Source organism: Vicugna pacos, chromosome 29 (genome assembly GCF_048564905.1).
Source record: "Vicugna pacos chromosome 29, VicPac4, whole genome shotgun sequence".
Classification (NCBI taxonomy): Eukaryota; Metazoa; Chordata; class Mammalia; order Artiodactyla; family Camelidae; genus Vicugna; species Vicugna pacos.
Genome location: NC_133015.1, coordinates 23,436,604 through 23,459,612, shown reverse-complemented (window position 1 = coordinate 23,459,612; position 23,009 = coordinate 23,436,604). Strand labels below are relative to the sequence as shown.

Sequence of the window (23,009 nt, the reverse complement as noted above, 5' to 3'; positions counted from 1 at the left end):
TGAGGCAATGAGTGAAACTTGAATCCAGTCTTAAGATCAGATAATACTGTTATGTCAGTGGAACACGTCCTGCCTTGGATCATTGCTCTTTGGTGCCGTACCTGGATGGCCCCATAGTCAAGCATGAAGATAAGGGATGCGGTATCTGCATTTACCGTCACACGATTCAGGAGAAAAAGTTGACAAGTAGATAGATGGGGACAGAGGAGGGAGAGGGGACGAGGGTGTGTGAAGAGAATAAAACAAACGTGCCGCGACAGTGCAGAAGCCAGTGAGAGTCTCTGAGGTACCCAGTATGGTCATTGCAGCTTTTCAGCAAATTTGAAATTGTTCCAAAATGGTAGCTTTTTAAAAAGGGTCTGAAAGATTTCCCATAAAGTGGGCCACGTTCATGCTTCCCTGGCCTCCATCACATTCTGACTGGAGGAGACAGCTTTCGAAAAGGGTCAAGAGCACCCCGCCCCCACCCCGCCTCACATCCTTGCGTTTAGCCGCATTCCCTCGTTCTTCAAGACGGCATTTAAATGCAAACAGCAAAGATTAAGCTCTTGCCTCAAATCAGACAGGCAGCCTTCCTATTAATCTGGGCATCAGAGAAGAAAAAACATTTTAAGTAAAGCGATAGAATTTAAATACTGCAAAAATAATAATAATAATGGCTTTTGCTGTCCTTTCTTCAGGTTTTCAAACCCAATAGTTGCCAAAAAATACTATTCTCTTCATATTATGATTGTTTATTCAGTCACTCTGGAAATACTGATGACTTTTAAACAATCGTTGCTCACTGCCAGCGGGAAAAAAGCTGTAATATCACCAGTTGACTCTTCATTGAAACTGAAATTAAAATACGTTTATTACATTGGGAAGTGAGGTCTATTCAGTGTGGCTGAGATCGATGAATATGACAGTAGGTGAGAAACGTCTGAACAGGCAAACCAGAAAATCAGTTTAAAATAAGGAAACGTCACATATGCAATTTTACAAGAAAATGAACTGTAATTCAGCATTACTTTTATTTTTGTGCTGCTTAATTTTATATACATGACATCATACAGACATACATGTTATACAAAAGTCTCTAAAAAATCCGAGTAATTTAATATCTATACATGGGACAGGGAGATACTGCATTTGATTTCTGTTACTATTCTGTTTAAATACTTTTTAAAATTCAGATTTCAAGGAGACAACAAATCAAAAGCCATTAATTTTTCAGAAAGCTTTGTGTTCACATAAATTCATCATTCAAGGATATTTTTATTGAAACAATAAACCATCTGCCTGGTTGCAAAGTCAAACTGAATTAAGCCAGGATGTCGTGCAAGAGGAAGGCTTCCTCTCTCTGCTACCATCAGCCTAGAATCAGGGAGTCAGCTTCTGACGCGTGAGAGGCCGAGCACAGCAGTGGTCTGCAACCTCACACTATGAAACGCCGCCTCACAGGGCGGACGAGGCGCGGCGCACCCTGCGCTGCTGGTCCATGGATTCTCGTCAAACGTATAACACTAAAAGTAACAATGATCGGAAGTTTTACATTTCCTAATTTTTTTTCTATTCAATTTGAAAACAGTACATCATTTTCGTTGTGCTTGGCAACCTGACATCACACTTGAAGGAATAATTTAAACATCCTCTGGACAAAATATATACATAAACCTCTAAAAGATCTTGGTATTATTTAACTAATTGAGTCATAATTTTGGTTCTATAGTTACCAATTGTAGCAAATATAAAGAATTTAAAACAATATTCCTCACCAAAGTAATAACATGTTTTAAAAAAGTGAATTGTTGAGGCACAAAAACCTATGTGATTTGCCCAAGGTCACAAAAGGAATGAGGGGCAGATGAGAGAGCATCTTTTTCCTAACTTAAGTGTCTGTACTAAACCTTAGGTTATGCCACCATTGCAAAACTGGCTCATTGCAAGAGATAACAGAAATTAGAGGCATTATTTAGGAATGTTCGTTTAACCTAAATTGCTGTTATTAACAAACTTAACTTTAAGGATCTATGTTTATCGTACATTATTAGGAAGTTATAAAGAGAAACATGATCATTTTCTGAACGATTAGGCGTGTAGTGAGTTACGGTTTCAGTCTGACAGTTGATTGCAGAAATGAAACTGACAATACAACTTGAAACAAACAAGTTCAGAAAAGACGCTTATTTTTAACATGATTTTTTAAAAAATACTAATTATAGAACCTACAAAATTTAGAAGAGTGTACTTTTTTGCACAAACATATTAATATAAATGTATTAAGTCGTCTTCTAGCTGATCTTTCGTTTCCAATGAAAACGCTCCAGCAGAGCACTCATGATGTTCCCTGGTATTCTTTGGTGCTTATCGATCAAAGCTTGAACAGCATCCTTCGTCTATTAAGAAAACAAAAGAGAAGCCGTGATCCTTTTTGTTCTCAACATAGGTGTTTATTTCGTGAGGACTTTAACACACTTACTGCTTTCAAGAAGTCCTCCCTAACTTAGCACCCGTCTCTCCTGAGAATTAACGACTTCCTTCTCGTACACCCACAGCGTATTTCTTATATTTACTTTATTATGCGTGAATTATAGCTACTGTCCACATGGAGACTTCCTGTGCCAGACTGTAAGCGCCTTAAGACACATCTTAGCATTTCTCCAGCACTGAGCACAGCAATGCCTTGCACGCAATAAACACTAAAAAGAACCAAAGGAAAAAGATCAGAGGGAAAAAACAGTGGGGAGTCTTCTGGGAGGCAGATGGAAGTTTCGCTCCTTTCCAGCCATTAACAAACTTCCACGTACTTTCTTCTCATCACCATACGCACCGATTACATCAGGCAATGTGAAGGGAAAAGTGAGAAAAAACTCTCCATGAGATGACCTGCTTCAGCCCTTTACACCAACGTCTAGACAGCTTAACAGGAATTTAAATTAAGTCATAGCAATGGAAAAGCCAATTAGGATATATCAAGAAACCTTCTAAAACTATTTGTTTCCCATTAAGTTCATGACACATTTCAACAATTTTTACTTTTAAGTCAGTTTGTAGCTATCTAAAAAACGTTTTATTTCATAGACATATTGTAACGCAGCGCGCACGCACACAGACATACACACGCGCACACTCCCTCCCTTTCAGATGCTAACCCTTCACTGAGCCTCCTTTTCACAAATTCTGGACCTTCCCCCTTTTTATATATAATGAATAAATCCTAGCCCAAAGACATATTTTAAAAACCTGTCTCTCTAAACCACAAGGTTTTTTAATCTGTGAAATGAAAACTTATTACACGGATTATATGAAACTGAACCCACATCTTCCAGTACTTAGCACAGTGATCGACACACAGGTTGTGTCCTGTGAAGTGGGTTTTTATTTTATTTTATTCATTCATTCAGAAAATACCAGGTGCTTTGGAAGCTACCGCATTAGGGAAACAAGTGTCTAGTCTGAAGCAGCTCATCACTTAATAAGCACAATCAAGCAAAAGAGGTTAAACCGTAAGAGCTCAGTGAGCTGTGCCATCCGAGCAGTGAGAACAAGGCATCCTTGGTGCCCTGATGGGCGTGACCAGAAGGGCGTGTGACCGGCATTCCGCTCGGTCTGGGTCTCCCAGGACCAGTAAGATCTCAGTAACGGTGACGAAAGGAGCACGAGGGGCGAGACCACGGGAAAACAGCCAAGGAAAGGCTGGAGCTTCAGGGTGTCCCCATGCTGGGCAGTATAAGGCTTAGGAAGGGAGTTAAGTACCAAGAGAAACAGTACAGACTCTGTTCAGTACGAATTGCGGTGTCAAGGAAGGACTTCTGGGTGGAGAAGTATCAGGGCTTGCATGAAGGACACACATCTCTGGCAAAGATCACTAAAGACCCCCTTTTGTCACTAAATCCACCGGACAGTCTTTTAATCTCACGTGACCTCTCAGTCCCCATCGATCTTTTTCTGGAACTCTCACGATGGAGGAAAGGCTCGGTTTTCAGGCCGCCCCCTTTCAGTCTCCTTTTGCGGATTTCTAATCCCCAAATCCGGCCCTGATTCACTCCTCAAAGGCTCGGCGCGCTCAGCCATTCTCACAGCTTAGCTACCGCCCGTTTGCTGGTGACTCTCCAGCTCCTGCCTCCAGCCTGTCCCACTGTTTCTTTGTTTACCCTCTTCCCCCTGCCCCGAGTCCCCACGTCCAAGTCTCCAAGTCGCGCCCGTCTTTCGAGACCTACCACAAACGCCCTCAACTCCAGGACGCCTTCCCTCGTCCCTCCCGCACAGAGCAGGCTGGGCTCCTTCCCTCCCGGGCTGCTCCTGGCCTCACTCAAATTCAGCCTCCGCGTTCCTCCTAGCGATCTTTCCAGAAGCAAACCTGTTACATCATTCACCTGCTTTCAGTAGCTACTATCCCTGGCTTTCAAGAAACAGAATCAACTGTACGCCTTCGTCGTCCAGACCCTCCTACGTTTCTCTCATCTTCTGTAAATAATATCCCTTCAGCTAACTACCCTCTGCTCCCCAAAGATTTTATGCGGTTTCGCCATTTCGCGTGGCCGTGCTTTTATACGTTCCGTTCCCTCTACCTCGTTACTCTTCGTCCAGCTCATCCCTTTCAAAACTGAACTCAAGCATCACCTCCTTCAAGGAGGCGTCCCTGATTGAATTTAGATGTCTTTCCTTTGTGTCTCCCTAATACCCTAAGACAGCAGTTCTCAATCAGCGGAGATTCTGTCTCCCAGGGGACACGTGGCAATGTCTGGGGACATTTTTTACTGCCATGATGAGTGAGGTTTAGGGTGAACAGGACTGCTGGCACCCAGTGAGTAAACGCCCCACAGCGAAGTATCAGCCATGCCCTGGTTGAGAAATCAGGCCACGAGTGCACCACTGTGGTCACACGTCACCTTATGAACACTGATTTGGTTACATACCTCCCAGCCGGGGTGGCAGCAGTAGCCAGCGTTCACCGAGCACTTAACCGTGGGGCAGACGCTGCTCTAAACCAGGAACTGAAGCGACCCCGTGTGACCCTCAGGGATCACTCCGGAGTGGGCACCGCGCTCTCCCCTGCTCCGCAGGCTGGGGGAGCGAGGTGGGCTGCCCGAGGTCACACAGCCAACCGACAGTGGCACCGGGACCCATCTGACTTCATAACCCACACTCTTAAATACTAATCCATTTTCCTCCCAAGATATTTCTACCAGACAAAAACACTTTCTTTCTTTTCATGGAGGAAAAGCTTTTTCCTTCTGAACATCACTTTGGAACCTTCAACCTCAGCATGACTGGCATTTTAGAAGGAGTGGTTCTCTGTTGCAGGGGGCTGTCCTGTGTGCTGCAGAACGTTTACCAGATCCCTGGCCGCTACCGCGGGATGTCAGTAGCATAACCACCCCCACGTCCTGTCCATTATGACAACAAAAAATGTTTCCAGGCACTGCCAGATGTCCTCTGGGGGAGAAACACCACTGATCCAGAACATGCTTACAGAATCAATTAATTAACCTTCAACCTCATAACTGAAAGTAAAAATATGTCCGAAAACTAAGAAAGAAAGAATAATTAACCTTAGCGGGGAGGGTATAGCTCGAGTGGCAGAAAGCATGCTTAGCATGCATGAGACCCTGGGTTCAATCCCCAGTGTCTCCATTAAAACAAAAACCTAATAATAAATAAATAACTAGACCTAATGACCCCCCCCAAAATTAATTAATTAATCAATTAATTAAAAAAATATTGGGGAAAAAAGACTAGTTCACCTTTTCGGCTAATTCTTCTGCTGTTATCTTTGGATCGTATGGAATGGGGTCACCTAAATAGGTGCGTAACTTCACAGGAAAACCTCCATACATTGGAGCAAATGGATAGCGGAACTTTTCATAAAGCCACCGAAATAACCCTGTTTTAAAAGTAAACAAAATCATTTTAATTGGTTAAATATTCTGAGCATATAATTGAAAACTTTCAAATTAATTATGTAAGACTGAGAGGAAGGCGGCAAACATTATCACCTCCTGGCAGTTAATACAATATATTTTTTTAAAGATGAGCTTTTCATTGATGGTAACAAATGTCCCACGTTAACGCAGGATGCTAATGATAGAAGAAACTGAGGGAGTGGGGGGTTTACGGGTACTCTCGGTGCTTTCTGCTCAACTTTTCTATAAACCTAAAAATGCTCAAAAAAATAAGGTTCATTAATTAGGGGGGAATGAGCTTTTAAAAACGTAAGAATTTTAAAACCAAACCAATTACTATTATTGCAAAGCACAGGATAAAGACTGCAACAAAAAGCTGAAACTAAGAAGTCTAGACTTACAAATATGTGACTTACGTGAATAAAAGAAAAAACGGAAGCATAAAATAAACTCCAGGAAACAGGAGACTAACATGCGCCAATGAACTAAAGACCAAAAACATAAATTAGGAAAAAGACTTGTTAATGCTAATGACCAAGTATGAAATGTAGCAAAATTAAAAGAGGTAATAGCAAAATAAACTGATGAACTAAAACTAAGTTAAAAAAAAAATCCAAAAAAGGCAAGCATTGTGGAATACATAATTGTAAATTGCACTGAAAATTTAAAACACTGTTTACCTATGGAAATACAGAATATTTCACCCAATGTAATACTCAAAAAAATCATTACACACCTATTTTTGAGATACTCAACTTCTAAAGTAAAATAAATTTAAAAAGCAGTCAAAGAATTTTAAAACCACTATACAGTTAAAGAAACAAAATTAGAAATAACTTCTGGTATGCAACTTAAATTCTAAAGAAATGATCTGAGAGAAAATTAGAAGAAATAATTACACAAGAAAAATTAAACATCGTATCAATCTGCCTCTCCATTTTAAATTTGAAAAAAAGACCTAGAAAACAATATCAACAATATACCACCATTAGACAGAAAAGGATCAGCAGAAGTTCAAAGTTTCTGGGAGGGGATTTGTATGTGGCTAGCTAAAGATATAAAATATAATCAAATATAATATATATATATACCATAAGGTACAAAACAACCTACACAAATTTCAAAATAAAAGAAACAAAAGAGACATTGCAAAGAGAAAGCACATTTTAAAAGCTTATTTTATTATCAATAAATTAAAGGCAAGCAAAAAACCTTTTTGATGTAAACCTATCACGCCCCCCCAAAAGAGAACAAGCAGCAACAGAAATAAACTAAAGCGAATGAAATCTCCTAAGATTGTTCATCTTAACTCAATGTTTTATTGTCACCCATTTCTAAAGCTGTAATTTCTTTAGGGATGAGTCCAAAAGATAGTTGGGTAACATGTAAATTTGCTCTAAACCTCAACAATATGGCTTAAATTAGAAAATTCAATCTGTAATTTTAAAAGTCCATGATATTTAAGCTTCAGTATATACATGAGCGTCTTAACAAAAATCTAACATCCAGAACTTCCATTACTTAGAACCAGTTATCACTGAGGCTTTCGCTAGAAAAACATCTGAACAGTATATGCATTACCTAAAGTAGTAATTCAAAAGGCTTCTCTCTAGTGTTCAAAAGCCCAAATATTTAAAATATTACATTCTAAATATTACATTGTAATTAGAAAAAAACATATGAATCAGAACTTACTTGTTCCTCCAAGTGATCTAAATCCTTCTCGAATATTTTGTGTAAACATGGGAATAATGGGCTAAAGAGAGAATTTGAATTGAAAAGTAAACATATTAATTCATTTGATGTCTCCATTGAGCCACTAATGCAAACTTCTGAGGGCCCATTTAAGATGACAAAAATAAGGTGTTTTAAAAATAAATATACACTTTTATCACTAGTGTGATTTATCAGACTTGTTTAACTTGATCATATTTAAAAATACAAATTGGAAACACTACCCTCTAGTGGTAATATATAATATTTCATTTACCAGCTTTCCTATCATTCCACATGAACTCTTGAAACTCAAAATAAAAATGAATCATTAATTTCATTAATTAAAATGAATGTGATAATTAAATTGGTTTTAGTGGGCTGCTGAATAGTATGCCCGCTGAAGAAAGTTACAAGACAGAAATTCTCTCTACGGGGAAATCTATATAAATTTAAATGACAAGCTTTGGTAAGATGCTGTCATGGAATTAGTGAAACACTTTTTTTGTGAGCTTACTAAATCTAAAAATGTTCAACATCAATGAAAAGGAAGTATAAGACTCAACACCAAAAAAGAAGGGAAAAGCATATACATAAAAGAACTCTTTATATCATTAATTTGGGAGGATACCTGCTCAAGTTCATGGTTTTTATTTTTGCATAAAAATCAATGATTAAATATGATTTTTTTTAATGGAGACCTTATCTAAATGTCATAAAACAATGGGTAAAGTAACAAAGGATCATGTAAGGAGGTTATGCCACTGTGAAATTGAAGTAGATAAAAAATTGAATGAAACACTTTAAGATGTACACAAAATAGACTGAATTAAATGATGGTTTAGAACAGATAACACTGGAGGGGAACAGTAAACATCACTTCACTTACAGTCTGCCACCAGCATCTGCCTGACACAGACTCACCTGCCTTAGTGAGCAGGGTTTGAAACACTTAAGTAAGTGACATTTAAAAAGCCACTCCTATTCAGCTTTGGACAGAAGGAAAGAGGCTATGGGTACAGCTTTCTTCATAAGACTTTTTCCAGAGTATATAAGCAGCTCATACGACTTAACAAGAAACAAACAAAGAACCCAATCCAAAAATGGGCAGAAGACCTAAACAAGCAATTCTCCAAGGAAGACATACAAATGATCAATAGGCACATGAAAAAATGCTCAGTATCACTACTTATCAGAGAAATGCTAATCAAAACTACAATGAGGTATCACCTCACACCAGTCAAAATGGCCGTCATTCAAAAGTCCACAAATGACAAATGCTGGAGAGGCTGTGGAAAAAGGGGAACCCGCCTTCACTGCTGGTGGGAAGGCAGTTTGGTGCAGCCACTGTGGAAAACAGTATGGAGATTCCTCAAAAGACTAGGAATAGACTTACCATATGACCCAGGAATCCTGCTCCTGGGCATATATCCAGAAGGAACCCTACTTCAAAATGACACCTGCACCCCAATGTTCATAGCAGCACTATTTACAATAGCCAAGACATGGAAACAGCCTAGATGTCCATCAACAGATGACTGGATAAAGAAGATGTGGCATATTTATACAATGGAATACTATTCAGCCATAAAAACCGACAACATAACGCCATTTGCAGCAACATGGATGTTCCTGGAGAATGTCATTCTAAGTGAAGTAAGCCAGAAAGAGAAAGGAAAATACCATATGAGATCGCTCATATGTGGAATCTAAAAAATAAATAAATAATAAATTCAAAACAGAAACAGACTCACAGACATAGAATACAAACTTGTGGTTGCCAAGGGGGATGGGGAGTGGGAAGGGACAGACTGGGATTTCAAGATGTAGAATAGATAAACAAGATTATACTGTATAGCACAGGGAAATATATACAAGATCTCGGGGTAGCTCACAGCGAAAAAGTTATGTGACAAGGAATATATGTATGTTCATGTATAACTGAAAATTGGGCTCTACACTGGAATTTGACACAACATCGTAAAATAACTATAATTCAATAAAAAATGTTTTAAAAAAAAGACTTTTTCCCTCACATATGCTTATTTATTTACGGTCTCTCTCCCCTCACTAGAAGGAAGACCCCCCCCAATGGCAAAGACATTGCTTTGTTCACTCTTGTATCTCCAGCACCTAGAACGGTGCCTGGAACAAAGTAGGTGCTAAAAGAAAGTGTGATGGATGGACGAAGCAGAGAGAAAGTGCTTCCAATGAATTCGTTTGTATTCTGTGAACACAAAGGGCAGGGAACAGGCGGCAGCAAGCTTAACACCAGTCAGGACAGAGCAAAGCTGGGCAAGGAGAGGCAGTCAGATGAAGAGGTTTTGGTGGAGTTAATTCATAAAGCTAACACACCTAAGACAAAGTAGACAGACCCCTTTGTGAAAAATTCAAATTATGACCTAGGAAACCATAAAAAAAATGCTGTAAATAAAATGTTGCTGTAAAATAAAATGATGGCTGAAATCCTAATGTTTCAAATAGTTCTGTAGTGTCTTTAGAGTCGAGAACTTAAGATGCCCAAGAAGGAACAGATAGCTTTCAGCTCCCGTCTACACAGGCTCTGCCTCTCTGACGGGTGCTGCTCAGTTTTTGTGTACTGACTGGCATGACCCCCAAAGTCTGCACTCAGGTCTGCACATATCATCCTTAAACGGCGACCTCTCCAGAAGCTGGACACTTCTAGAAGACACTAAACAGGAGAAAGGTGACCCCAGCAAGCTCAGGACCCCAGGCAGTACTCTGGGTACCTGGCTTCTGAATTTATACTCAAGGGCGCAGCCCTACAGCGACAAGCATCACCTCACGACGGCTTTGCATTGTAGCACAATTATTCATTCCTTTCTTTGTGCACACTTTGTATAGCATGGCACCTGCATAAGTAACCTTGAGTTAAGTTCTGCTTACATGTGTACATGTACCAGGTATGCGTGTGCACATGTGAGAGAGACAGAGAATGTGCATTTCGTTAAAACTAATTCTTGGGGAAGCAGATTAACATGGTCTTGGAGTCTTAATTTTGCCAGTAAAATATAAGTGGGAACCACTGGACAAGTGACCAGCCATGTCTAAACCTCAGTTTCTCTGTGTATGAAATGGGGACGATAATAATTACCCCACCTCAAGGCGTTTTATAGACTGAGTTAATACATACAAACAGTGTTATTGAAACGAATGCTATTTTGTTATATACCCGTTACTTGCTTTCCAGTTAGAGTAAATGGGCTAATTTTCCCAACTCACTGAGATGTGAAGTTACCTAAAAATTCTTAACGAAGTCGTATTCTCAGGAATTCACACAATGAGAATGATTTACGTCGTATCAATAAGCCTGTAGCTTTCAGATAAACATAAAATATCTTCTACCAACATTTTATGAACTTCCACTGACAACCTAGATTTTTTTTTCACTTGTTTCCCTTACTTAGCCACAATTTAAACGTCGTTAATCCTACAACGACAGCCTTAAGGCTTCGCTCAAGGTGCATGATACTTCTGTGAGACCTGAGAACGGCTTTTCCACGTAAGTTACTCATGCCATTTACAACTATATCCATAAAGGACTGGAAGGCGTCCCTCGCTTTCTGGGAGGCCCCTCTCATCCCGGGGTCCGCGGACTCACTGTGAGATGCCGTCAGGTGCTGCAACAGCACTGGCTGCCTGCGGTCCTGCCCTGCCAGCTCTGCTCTGCTTCTGCCTCGACCCGATCCCTCCATCCCTTGGTCTCCCTGTGCCTGAGTTTCCTCATCTGCAGTGCTGGAATAATTACGTACGCCACCTACTGGCTGTGTGGCAGTACCAACTGGAAGCCTTTAAAAGCCCTAAAAAAACAGCTCGGGGGCGGTACAAGGTTATCAATCGTAGGCTATTTTGTAAATCAGCGTTAAAGAATAGTGTTTATAAACTTGTAAAAGGCTGCTTGTTCAATTTTCACAAGTTTTGAATAAAAACCTTAAATTATCTAGATGACCTTAATGAACTATCTAGAAACTCAAGGATTGGTAAAAATAATTTCTTTCTCTTTTATACAGTTTCTTTCTTTCAAGCCTTCTTCCAGGCAATGTGCCTTAAAATTGTAAACTTGAGGATGAGGAATTAGAATCCCATGATCAATTTATGTGATTCCAAATCTACTTTATATGTCATTTTTATCTTAAACCTTAGAAGAAATCATTCTCTCAAAATACAAACCTGAAAAGTTGAACTGTCTTTCCTTAAGTCTTTAGCTTGAATCATTGCTTTCGTGCACACTGCACTGATTGTCCTTCATCCCTGAACAGCTGGGCGTGCATCATTTTGTCTTCTATATTATTCACACAATCTAAGGCTTTGTTTTCTACCTTAGTACATGAGACGTTTTGGAAAATAAATGGGCTCTGCGTTAATTTTCTATACCACTAATACAATTAACATAGACTTAAATTCAGAGGGCTCCCTTCTTGTAATGTTTAATATTATGTTTAAAAAAATCAGTTCAACAAATACAGACAGCCTAGCAGGTGCCAGTCATTATTCTAGGAACTGAGAATATTACAAGGTGGCTTTCTCCTCAGGGAGTTTACAGTCCCCCGTAGGACAGTGTGTAAACTTGTGTGCTGTCCATTATTAAACACTTGGGCAAGAACACCACCTTACACCAAGGTCACATTATTAAAGCACCTTAGGGCAGCTCAGTGGCAGAGCACATGCTTAGCATGCACGTGGTCCTGGGTTCAATACCCAGCACCTCCATTAAAATAAAACAAAAAAATTAATAAACAACTTTTTGAATCACTTACTTACAGGGGTTACATATAAGTATGTACAGCAGCCAATCAAGATCAATGCATTTTATTTTATAGTAACTCCGCAATTAAAAAATAAAGAGAAAATGTCCATTCTTCTTCAAGTGCTGCTCTTCGGTTAAAATGAGTCATCTATAATCTTTTCCTGTTTAATCAAAAGTGTGTATTTGGAAGATAAAGAGGCAAGCTAAAGGTGCAGGTTGGTCTCTAGGTGACAGTAATGGAGACACAAAAACACATAAACGTGAAAGCACAGGCAGCAACCTCTAACTGGCCTGGAGAAAGAAAGCCACCGTGACAAGCACTATGATTTCTTTTTCTGATAAGACAATATAAAATGAAAACAGACAGAAGACAAAGAGGAGCATTCCGTAAGTAACAAATAAGTGTCTCACAGCATAAAGTACAATACGGAGACCAGAAAGCTGAGAAGACTTTCCAGAGCCAAAGAAAAGGGCAAACACGGCGTTCACGCTCTCCAGTCTACCAAGCAGAACAATTACAGTGAATCCCAGAGGAGCACTTAATTTTATTGAGAAATTCACTTGTAAAGTTTAAAAAAAAAATCTGACTTACATCATAGCTAGTTCTCACCTTTATTCATCCTATTAGACAGAAGATCACATTTGCTGATGAAACGATACGAGTCATGCACTGAGCTCTGTTGTTACATAAGTTGGTCACAGATACAAGAATTGTAATGAAACCCGCCAACCAGCATCACCGAAATAAGCCAACTTCACTGAACCAAAGGATTACAATACACAGAACTGGACTGATTATACTTGTGGGGAAAAGTATAACTGAAGGAATATCAAAAATTTTATAAATTTGATTAAAAGAAGCTAGATTTTGAAATGTAAAATACAGCTTTGCTGGACATTTGCAAACTTCCAGATTGGTATTTTTTGTAAAGATGGCTTCCCACGCACAAGGAATATTTCTCTGTTGTCACAAGAGTTACATATACTAATTTTTAAAGGAGTGCAGTGGCAGTATCTAAATTCTTACACACTTCGGCTGTTCAAGCATTTATTCTAAAATCGACCTAGCCCTCCTTTAATGATTACTTTTATACAACTCACCACTTTTGCATCGATTGCAACCTGAGCGAAGCCTTTCCGATTGCCCCAAACAATGTTATAGGTTTCATCGCTGATTAGGGCTTCTCGAACTCCGCCTGGTGAGATAGCTAACAAGTGACCACTCCTCAGGATTTCAACACATTTTTCTCTTGGTCCATGGAGAGCACAAAATACATCAAGTAATAAACTAAACCCTGTAAGAAACATTAGCATGAAGATATCTCTTAAGTACTTCTTGTCCCATTCTTCAAGAGCAAAAATCTACACAATGTACTATCTATACTTTAATCAGTAAATTCTTTTCTTTTTTACTTTTTTTAAACCAACAAGAACTCTGAAGGTTAACATAAGATTAACATTGCTGGTAAAGTAATAGCTCTGTCTTACTGATCACCTCCTTACTGATCGATCACCTACGACTCTGGCTACCTACAGAACTCGTATTCAAAACTCACAAAAACCCTGGAAGATAGGGGCTTTTGTCCCCATTTTACAGATGAGGGAAGTTGGCTCAGAGAGTTAAGAAGCTTGCTCAAAGTCACACACCTATCAAAGGACAGGGCAGAGATTCTGGTCCAGATACGTCTAGTCCACAGCTCCTTCCACTGCATCTCCTGGCCAAACTCCGGCCACAGTATTCATTAGAGCAAGCCGAAATGATATGTCACTTATAATCATCAGCAATCACAGACCTAATCTTCCATTAACCCAATAAGGAGAATCACTCAAGAGAATGTGCCCGAATCTGACCAGCCTCGCTCTGCCAAAACTGGCAAGCCACGGCTAAATCCATTGAAACTGAAAATAAATAATTCCACAATTAAAATTTTTAAGTCAGTAATAATAGCAATATCATTACGAGTTTTTAATAAAATGAGTGGTTCAGGAACAGCTGAGTCCAGTCTTATTATTGCACAGTTTTTCAAATTACAACCGTTTACAGATGAAAGAAATAATCCTATCAGTAATTAAATATTTTAACCAAGTCCTAAACTGGAACTTTAAAGGACTGATGTTCCTGCATTTTCCCTTGAGGCTGGGAAATAAGGGGGTGGGTAGTGAAATCTGTGCGGACTAACCAAACTTCTCACAGGTTTAAGGATCTGAAGCAAGATTACAAATATTAAGAAATTATTTTCATCTTGCATTATATTAAAAGCTCATTGATTTAGCTAGATGGATTCTCATGATAAATGAATAAACAGGGACGGCTTAATAAATTACAAGATCATAAAGGGGGAAAATGTTTAAGTCGAATGCTAAACAAAGATATTCACATTTTACTATGTATAAAAAGAAAAAAAATGGGAGCATCCTAATGTTCCATAACTGAAAACTAGTTAAGTAAATATTTTAGTCAGACATTAAAAATGTTCTTTATAAAACATGGGAAAAGGTTAATGCTAAGATTATTTTAAAAAAAAACAAAGAACATGAAGAGGGGAGGGTATGGTGCAGCGGTAGAGTGCGTGCTTAGCATGCACAAGGTCCTGGGTTCAATCCCCAGTATGTCCATTAAAAACAATAAAATAAAATAAATAGACCTAATTACCTGCCCTCCCAAAAACCAGAACGTAAAATAGTTTGCACAATATGTGAAAACATGCAAATTAAAAATGAAGCAAAATAAGTCAAAATGATAACTGGATCCATGTTAGCGTGGTAAGTAAGACCGTACAATGATGCTCTTGTTTCCTCTGGTTCCCAAGTTTATTATAAACCGATCACATTACTTTCTAGAGAAAAACTAAATTTACAGCCAATTTAGTTTACACACAAAGTACAACTGGCTTTTCAGTGACGCAGGGCACTGGAAACACTGACCACGTCTACGGCAGGCACTAAGGGGCTGTTACTTCGTTCACTGCCCGGTGTTTATCTGGCCCATGGGTGGCTGTCGCCTTTGTTATTCCAGAGAACATGCCGTAAACTTCCGTGGCTTGTTTCTGGTGACTTAGTGACAAGAAAATAAGATTTAATCTCAATGAGTTTACTTTAGAATGATTTTTTAAAATTCTTACCATGTTTGAAATCATTCAGTTAATTAATCTCTTTAAAAAGGTACAAAGCCTTTATGAACATGAATATTAAGAAGAATGTAGTCTTCAGTCTTAGAGTTGTAATTCCACCAGGCAAGTCAAGTATGGGAAGAAACCTAACAGGCTCTTTTTGGACAGGATTTCTGAGGCACTATTATATTATAATGTGAAGACAAAATATAGTCTGTCTAATTTTTTAAATTAATTTTGATTTGCTATCAAACTGACAGTAATCAAACTCTAATTACTGGAAAATTAAACTCCCAAATCACTATCTCATGGAAAAATTCTTCATATGAAAAATCAACTTCCTTCTATACCAAAATATAAATTAATTGTTTGGCAAAAGTTACAATTTCTTTTTAAAAATGGAGTTCAGAATTTAACTTTGAAAAATCATGACTAAATACCCGTTAAAAAAGAAAGAAATTAGATGACATTTCTGGCCATAATGTTTCTATATTGAGACATATTACCTGAACAGCATATATCACCTAAATAGGAGAATGTTTATATTTATATGTATTACCAGAAACGGATGCTCCTAAATTGGAGTTCCAAGTGTTTTACTTAAAAAGGCAAAAAGCTTTTCCAAGTGATACTAGAGAACTCAGATATAGACCATCACATAATTTGATTGTGTTAATTAAACATCTTTATGTCACTATCTACAGTGAAAATTTACCTGGAATTTTAAAGACAAAGTGATCGGCTACTACTCGGCAAGTTCTGCCTTTATGGATAAAAATTTTAGCCATGAAATAGTAAAAATCTATGGGAATAGCTCCATGATAAAAAATTATCAGTGCTGGTCCTTCTTCTGGTATTTTTTCCATCCCATGAACTTCATAACCTGTTAGAAAGACAAAATACAGATACTTACAATATATTTAATATGAGTTTGTTTATACTAAGGGACGACTACTAACTATGTCAGAAACTCAGATATTTCTTACAGAAGCACATGAGCCTTCCTGTTTCCATCCACTCCCCCTCCTCCCCTGCTGAACACATCAGTCCTACAGCCTTTGGGTGGGCCAGACCACAGCAGGTGCCTATGTGGAGGGAGGCCTGCAGTGGGTGTTGGAGCCCAGGCAGGGTGAGGCGGGCATCCACGCAGGGTGGCCCTAGGGACAAGTCGAAGCCCAGACAGTCCTTAGAGCACCCACCCAGGAGAAGAGCCTGGAAAGGGTGCAGGGGCCTCAGTGGGTAAAGGAGGGGGTCAGGCTCACAAGCCTGGGGTCCGAGCCTGGTGGAGTGAGACCATGTCTGCGAGTGATGGGGCCCGGGGCGTGACGGGAGGCTGGTTACATCCAGGGGGACTGATCAAATACGTTTACGTACTGAGGGCAATGGAAACAACAAGGCCCTACTCCACGGCGGAAATATACTCAGTATCTTGCTAACCTATAAGGAAAAGAGTATGAAAACGAATATATGTATGTATACGTATGGCTGAGCTATTGTGCTGCACACCAGAAATTCACACAACATTGTAAACTGACTGTATGTCAATGAAAGGAAAAATGGGAGTCTGGTGTCTCACTGTCCGGGAAGGTAGCCGCGGGAACACAGAAAAGGAGGGAACTGGGACAAGCCCCGTGGCCGGAAGAGAACCTCGCGCCCACTCTGAGGAGGAGAAAAGGCAGCGGGTCAGAAAGCCGAGGTCACTCTCCCAGCCAGGTGACTGGCGTTGCGAGGAGGAGGCAGGTGCCACAGACGTGGGTGAGAAGGAAGCCAGAACGTTACCCAGCACCTAGAGACCCAGGGCGGGCAGCACGCGGGCAGAAGCCCCGGGAGCCCCGGGCACGGGAGCCCCCACCGTCACCAGCCTCCCCCCGGCCTCCGCGGGCGCTGAGAGGCAGAGCCAGGCGCAGGGCGGGCCGCTGGCGCGGACAACAGGCTCCCACTCGAGAAGCTTCTCCCTAAGGGCGAAACCGGGCGCGGGGGGCGGTGCAGAGAGTGCTTCCGCCCCTCCTGGGAAAGGGTACCTGCCATCGGCATGTGCCGCCGGGAGGGACGGGGCCCCACCGCCCCCGCGCTCCCCACCCGCACCCCCGTCTCGGGCAGGGGCCCCGCATCCCCCCGGCCGCCGCGGTCCCGGGGCTCCCTGCTGACGTGGCCCCGGTTCGCCAGCACGTGTTCCACAGCAGCCCCGTGCCGTTGGTGGATTTGGGGAACGGGAAGGACTTAAGTAAGAACCACCAGGCTTCAGGGGAAAGCACCCTGGGTGTTCATCACAGGAGCTGGGAAATGACACCGAGGAGGCGACGGGGCGTGACGGCGGCTCTGGCCCCACGCGGCCGCAGGTGCGCCGCCGCAGACCACGGCCTCAGCCGGCCCTCAGCGAGCGCTCAGGGGCCCGGGGCAGAAGGAGCCTCAGAGGAAAAGCAAGGGTAACGGGAGGAAGCCTCGGGGCCGCAGCGCGGAAGGGAACGTCCCTCTGGCCTGACTGCCCGCACCGAACAGCGGCCCGAGGCCTGCCGCTCACACGACGGAGACCGAGCGGAGCCCCGAATCCGGACACCTGAAACCGTCAGTTTCTCTCCCTAAGTTTATCCCTGTTTGGTCTGCTAAGAAACGAGCATTTAAAAAGTAAAGGCGTCAGTGTACATTTTAGGGCAGGAAATGCATTTCCAAAGTAGTTTATAACGTTTCCCCAGACAGGTTGAATTAAGTGTGGTAACTGATTCTAGTATTGAAGGAATAAACTAGTTGGTAATATTTCAAATGGACTCAAGGAATGTTTTTGAAAAGTAAATTTAATGATATTTCAAGATTTTGTATGTTTCTATACTTTAACATTTCTTTCCAATGACCTAATTCTAATTCAAATATTCAATTTACTTAGAACAGTCACTGAAGTTGTCTGAAGTTATCAATAAGATACTTGTCCCATCAGATACATTTTCTAAGAAATAAAGAAAACTTCTTTAAGGGAATACACAGAATATTCCTGAGGTTGTCTTTTGTTTTCAGAATATTTTTTTAAAAAAAGACTTGAGAAATGATTGAGCTACTTACATCATATCAAATCACCTGGTTGAAGGCAGAAAATTCAATCAATTCATTACTGCCATTATTCAATTAATCAATTCATTACTGTTTACCATCGTGCCGCTAAACAGGAAGCCCAGGTATTCAGCTGTGTCACTCGTAAAGCAGGGGTGTGGTCACACCACTCTTGCTCAGAAAGTGCAAGATCAGTCAGGTCACACTGCCAAGGCCTTTTGGGTCCCAACTGTCCATCAAGTGATGTTAGATTCCTTCATCTCTTCAACCTGTCACTTCCTCTTCCTAGCGTTGGCTTTAAACTGCGGCCCCGTCATCTCCTGCCTGTGGTACATCAATCCTAGGGGGTCTGATGAGCAACAGAAGCTCAGAGAAAGCGACCAGGAAGGCAACCATGGCCACTGTCCATCCAACCGCGGTCCAGGGAGGGGAGCCCCAGTATGCAGATTTCCAGTAGTCTGGGCCCCACCAGTAAGAATGTCTCTACTCCATGGTGGGTGTGGCTCTCTTATTTTATGCCACGAAATACAATTTTTTTTTTCTTCCCTGCTCTGCCCGGTAACCACTAAGCACTCTCCAGATTCTCTGGCTTCCCAAGTAGCTTAGCCCAGTGGGAGAGGATCTGAAGGTCACATGGAGCTCAAGAAGTGTCATCTCCACAGCAATTATTTATTATGTAAATGAGTCAACCACCTACTGGCTTCAGACAGCAGCATCATGAGTCTGGGGGTGAGAGTATAGCTCAGTGGTCGCGGACATGCTTAGCAGGTGTGAGGTTCAATCCCCAGTGCCTCCATTAAAAAATAAATTAAAATTTTCCAAGGAAAATAAAGACAGATCCCTTCTAAATTTATTACCAAAAATCCATTTTCAAGGCTATACACCTACACACTATGGTAAGGTAACAATACCTTCCTTCTGGGTCTTCCTCAGCTCTAAATAGAGCTAAGCTACCTACAAGATGAAGTCAAACACCTGAGCACAGCCTTCAGGACCCTCCGAACCTGACTTCAGTCTACCTGTCCAGGTTCCTCGTTCCACAGATGTCTCAGCACGAGTGGTTCATTTTCTAGTTCTGAGCACCCCTGCACTGTATCCAGTACTGGGTGGGTGGCTGGGTGTGAACATCAATGGTACCCTACTATGACTGTTGTAATGAATCTTAGTCTTTCCGTTCAACAACAAATCTAGGACATGTACTTGAGAGACACATGGAGTGGTCATATTTTTTGTGTGATTTTTTTGATGGCTATAAAGTATTCCATAACGAATTCCTACCATGGTTCGTTTAGCCATTTCCTTATTTAGGAACAAGTGGATTGTTTCTGATTTTTTACAAATATTGTTGCAATGAACACTCATTTATATGCCTCTTTGTGCTTTGAACATGTGAGCTTATCACTAGATTAGACACGAAGACAGGCAACTCTTGATATGCCCACTTTAAACTGTAAAAGATACCAGTCAAGTGTTCCCCTGACTGGCTGCATTATGGTCCCTTATCACATGCACTGAATGAGAGTTCCCATGTCTCCACATTCTCATCCTCTGATATTAAGAAAGTTTAATTTTTGCCAATCTTTTTAGTAAAAATGGTATCTCAATGTAGTTTTAATTCACACTTTCCTAATTACTAGTGGGCTTGTGAATTTGTTGTAATTATTGGCATTTATGTTCAGACCAAGAGATATGCTGCAAACGACCCCACCTTTTGATATGTCTTTTAGTTACGTCTTTTTGGAACAGCTTTTGTGTGGGTGTGTCTTTTTTTAAGACCTTCCATAGTTGATCATCAAATATTGCCCTACATCTTTTCCTACTGACCTGGAATACCACTTTTATCATTTACTAAATTCATGTTTCTGACTTTTTAATCTGTTCGACCCAATTGTGACAATCCTTTCCTTGTAACAATGCCATGATTTTAATCATTATAAACGTTAGTGTTTTTGATACAATAAGGAAAAACTCCCTTTTGTTTTTTCAAATTTGCTTTCTTTATTCTTAGTCTTCTATATGAATTTTAGAAGTTGATGAAAAAGTCAGAATTGCACTGAACAAATCAGCGGAGACTGAGGGCTGCGGCGTGACAGCTCTCCAGGCCAAGGCTTTCTAGCCCCTTCCTCAACTCTTTTTTGAATTTCATCCGTAAAGTATACCATTTCTCCATAAAATTCTTACAAGTTTTTTGTTAGATTTAGTCTCACATAGAATCTTTCCTTTCCGTTTTAAAAATTATGGTTGGTGGGTATATGAGTAGTTACTAATTTTGTGTTTACATTTGCCCATTTCTCTTGCTAACCAAACTTACTAGTACTGATAAGTGGATTCACTTGGTTCTTTTCTAATCTTCATACTTATTTCAAGGACCTCCAGGACAATGTTAAGTAGCAGTGGTGAGAGCATCCTTGTGGGGGAGGATGTGGCTCAAGTGGTAGAGCACATGCTTAGCGTGCACAAGGTCCTGAGTTCAATCCCCAGTACCTACTTACGGGCACTACTTTAACACTTCGCCACTGTGGATCACATCTGTTGAAGATTTCTGGTACATTCCCGTTATTAGAGTGGTACCCTTTAGTCCTCACTTGCTTAGATTTTTTTTTTTATCATAAGTATTGAATTTTATAAAATTACTTTCTACGAGACTGACCTGCAAATCTCCTTTCTGTGTGGATTCTTAGTTCTGATAGCAAAGTTATGTTCCTCTTGCAAAACAAACTGCGGAGCACCACATTTTTTCCTACACTCTCAAACAGTTTAAGATGGACATGATTTGTTCCTCAAAAGTTTAGTTTACCTGTGGGCTCCAGGGCCTTTGTGAAGGGAAGAGGATACAGACTTTGCCCACTGTTCCAATTTATTTTATAATTATTGGTCTGTACTGTTTCTCTCTCCTTCTTGCTCCAATTTTGATTACTTCTCCTTCCCTGCAAAACTGTCTATTTCATTGAATTTTTAAATACAGTGGTGCAAAATGGTTACTCATTTTTTCCCACTCATTCTGCAAGGCCTCATTCCAGTGACTTCCTCCATAAATAGTGCTTTTATTATTGTCTTACAGAAAAAAGGATGAACACTCACTGAGAATTCACATGCCAGGCACTGTACTAGATCCACAGTGATTATCTCACCTGGTCCTCACAGAATCCCTGCACTGATGAGGAGACCTGAGTCAGGAAAGGCCACGTGGCCCGCCCGAGGGCACACAGCGGTGGGACAGGCTGCACGCCCACATCTGTCTAGCTCCACAGTCTGTGCTCTTGCCCCACGCCACACCTCCTACTGCAGGACCACCCATGCTACCCACATCTGTGACTTTCAAATGCTGGTTGCAATCCATTAATTGAGTTGTGCAATCAACTTAGTTATAATCGACAATTTTTCTTTTTAAATGAAAGAGTAGAATACAAAATAGAGCAGATCGCTTGAAGAAAGTATATACACTTTTGATGAAATAGCATGTAACTGTGTGTATATAGTGGGTGGGCAAAATGCATTTCTTGCCAGCAACAACAGTCAAAAATTTGACAGCTTAAAAATGTATCTTAATGTCACAATGAATATATGTATGTTCATGTATAACTGAAAAATTGTGCTATACACTGGAATCTGACACGACATTGTAAAATGATTATTAACTCAATAAAAAATGTTAAAAAAAATAAAGAAATAAAATAATAATGTATCTTGAAAATACTAGGAAATTTGATGATAATAGGTGTGTGAAGCTGAACTTAGTAACGGCCAAGAGGTAAGTGATGCATTGTAGTGCCTTCCAGGTTACTGGAGAAAGGTGCTCTGTAACGGACAGCCAACATCTGTTGCACTTTCAGTATGTAACAGAAACTATGCTAAGTACTTTCCATAGTTGCACTGAATCCTTACGACAACCCATTTTACAGAAGAGGAAAATGAAGTTCAGAGAAGTTAAGTACCTTGTTTGAGGAGAAAGGTCATTCACATAGTTTTAAGGGAGCACTCCCAAGATATTTATCAATTACAAGGTGAAAAATAGCAACTAAATGGTGGAGAAACCTAGCAGACACCTCCTTAGCCACGCGCTCAAAGTCACCACCACCAGTGATGAGACACGTCAACATCATGAGCCTCTGACAAAGGCACGGATCAGGACACATCACCGGTGGGATTCTTGCCAAAAATGTGCAACTTCAATCTAATTGCGGGAAACATCAGATCTAATGAGACACAACCTACAAAATCACTGAGCAGTACCCTTCGAAGGTGTGACGGTCACTAAAGACTAAAACAACGCCACAGACTGCAGGAGGCAGGAAACCAAACGCAGTTCGGGATCCTGGTACAAGGACACTGGCAGGAAAACGGGTGAGGCCTGAACGAGGTCTGGAGTGGAGCTGACTTGGCACACCGCTGGGAATCGGCTGTGTACGATGGCAACCCCAGGGGAAGCTGGGCGACCAGCAGACAGGAACTCTGTGCTATTTTTGCAGCTTTTCCGGATTTCTAAAT

General features: G+C 40.7%; 1 protein-coding gene across 6 annotated transcripts in view; it reads right to left on the bottom strand.

Annotated features, from left to right (window-relative positions):
* Positions 1 to 965: 965 nt before the first annotated feature.
* TMEM68 (transmembrane protein 68) overlaps positions 966 to 23,009 on the bottom strand; it is a 32,052-nt gene continuing 10,008 nt past the window's right edge. For 4 of the 6 annotated variants that reach the window (XM_072951962.1, XM_072951961.1, XM_072951960.1 and 1 more), the window contains exons 4-9: positions 16,195 to 16,362; positions 13,471 to 13,664; positions 7,584 to 7,644; positions 6,305 to 6,373; positions 5,730 to 5,869; positions 966 to 2,378 (exon numbers count right to left, since the gene is read on the bottom strand). In XM_072951962.1, coding sequence (XP_072808063.1) covers positions 2,274 to 2,378; positions 5,730 to 5,869; positions 6,305 to 6,373; positions 7,584 to 7,644; positions 13,471 to 13,664; positions 16,195 to 16,362 — 737 coding nt within the window. In that variant the 3' untranslated portion in view covers positions 966 to 2,273. The remainder of the gene's footprint in view (positions 2,379 to 5,729; positions 5,870 to 6,304; positions 6,374 to 7,583; positions 7,645 to 13,470; positions 13,665 to 16,194; positions 16,363 to 23,009) is intronic. The other 2 variants (XM_072951964.1, XM_072951965.1) reach the window with 2 other exon arrangements.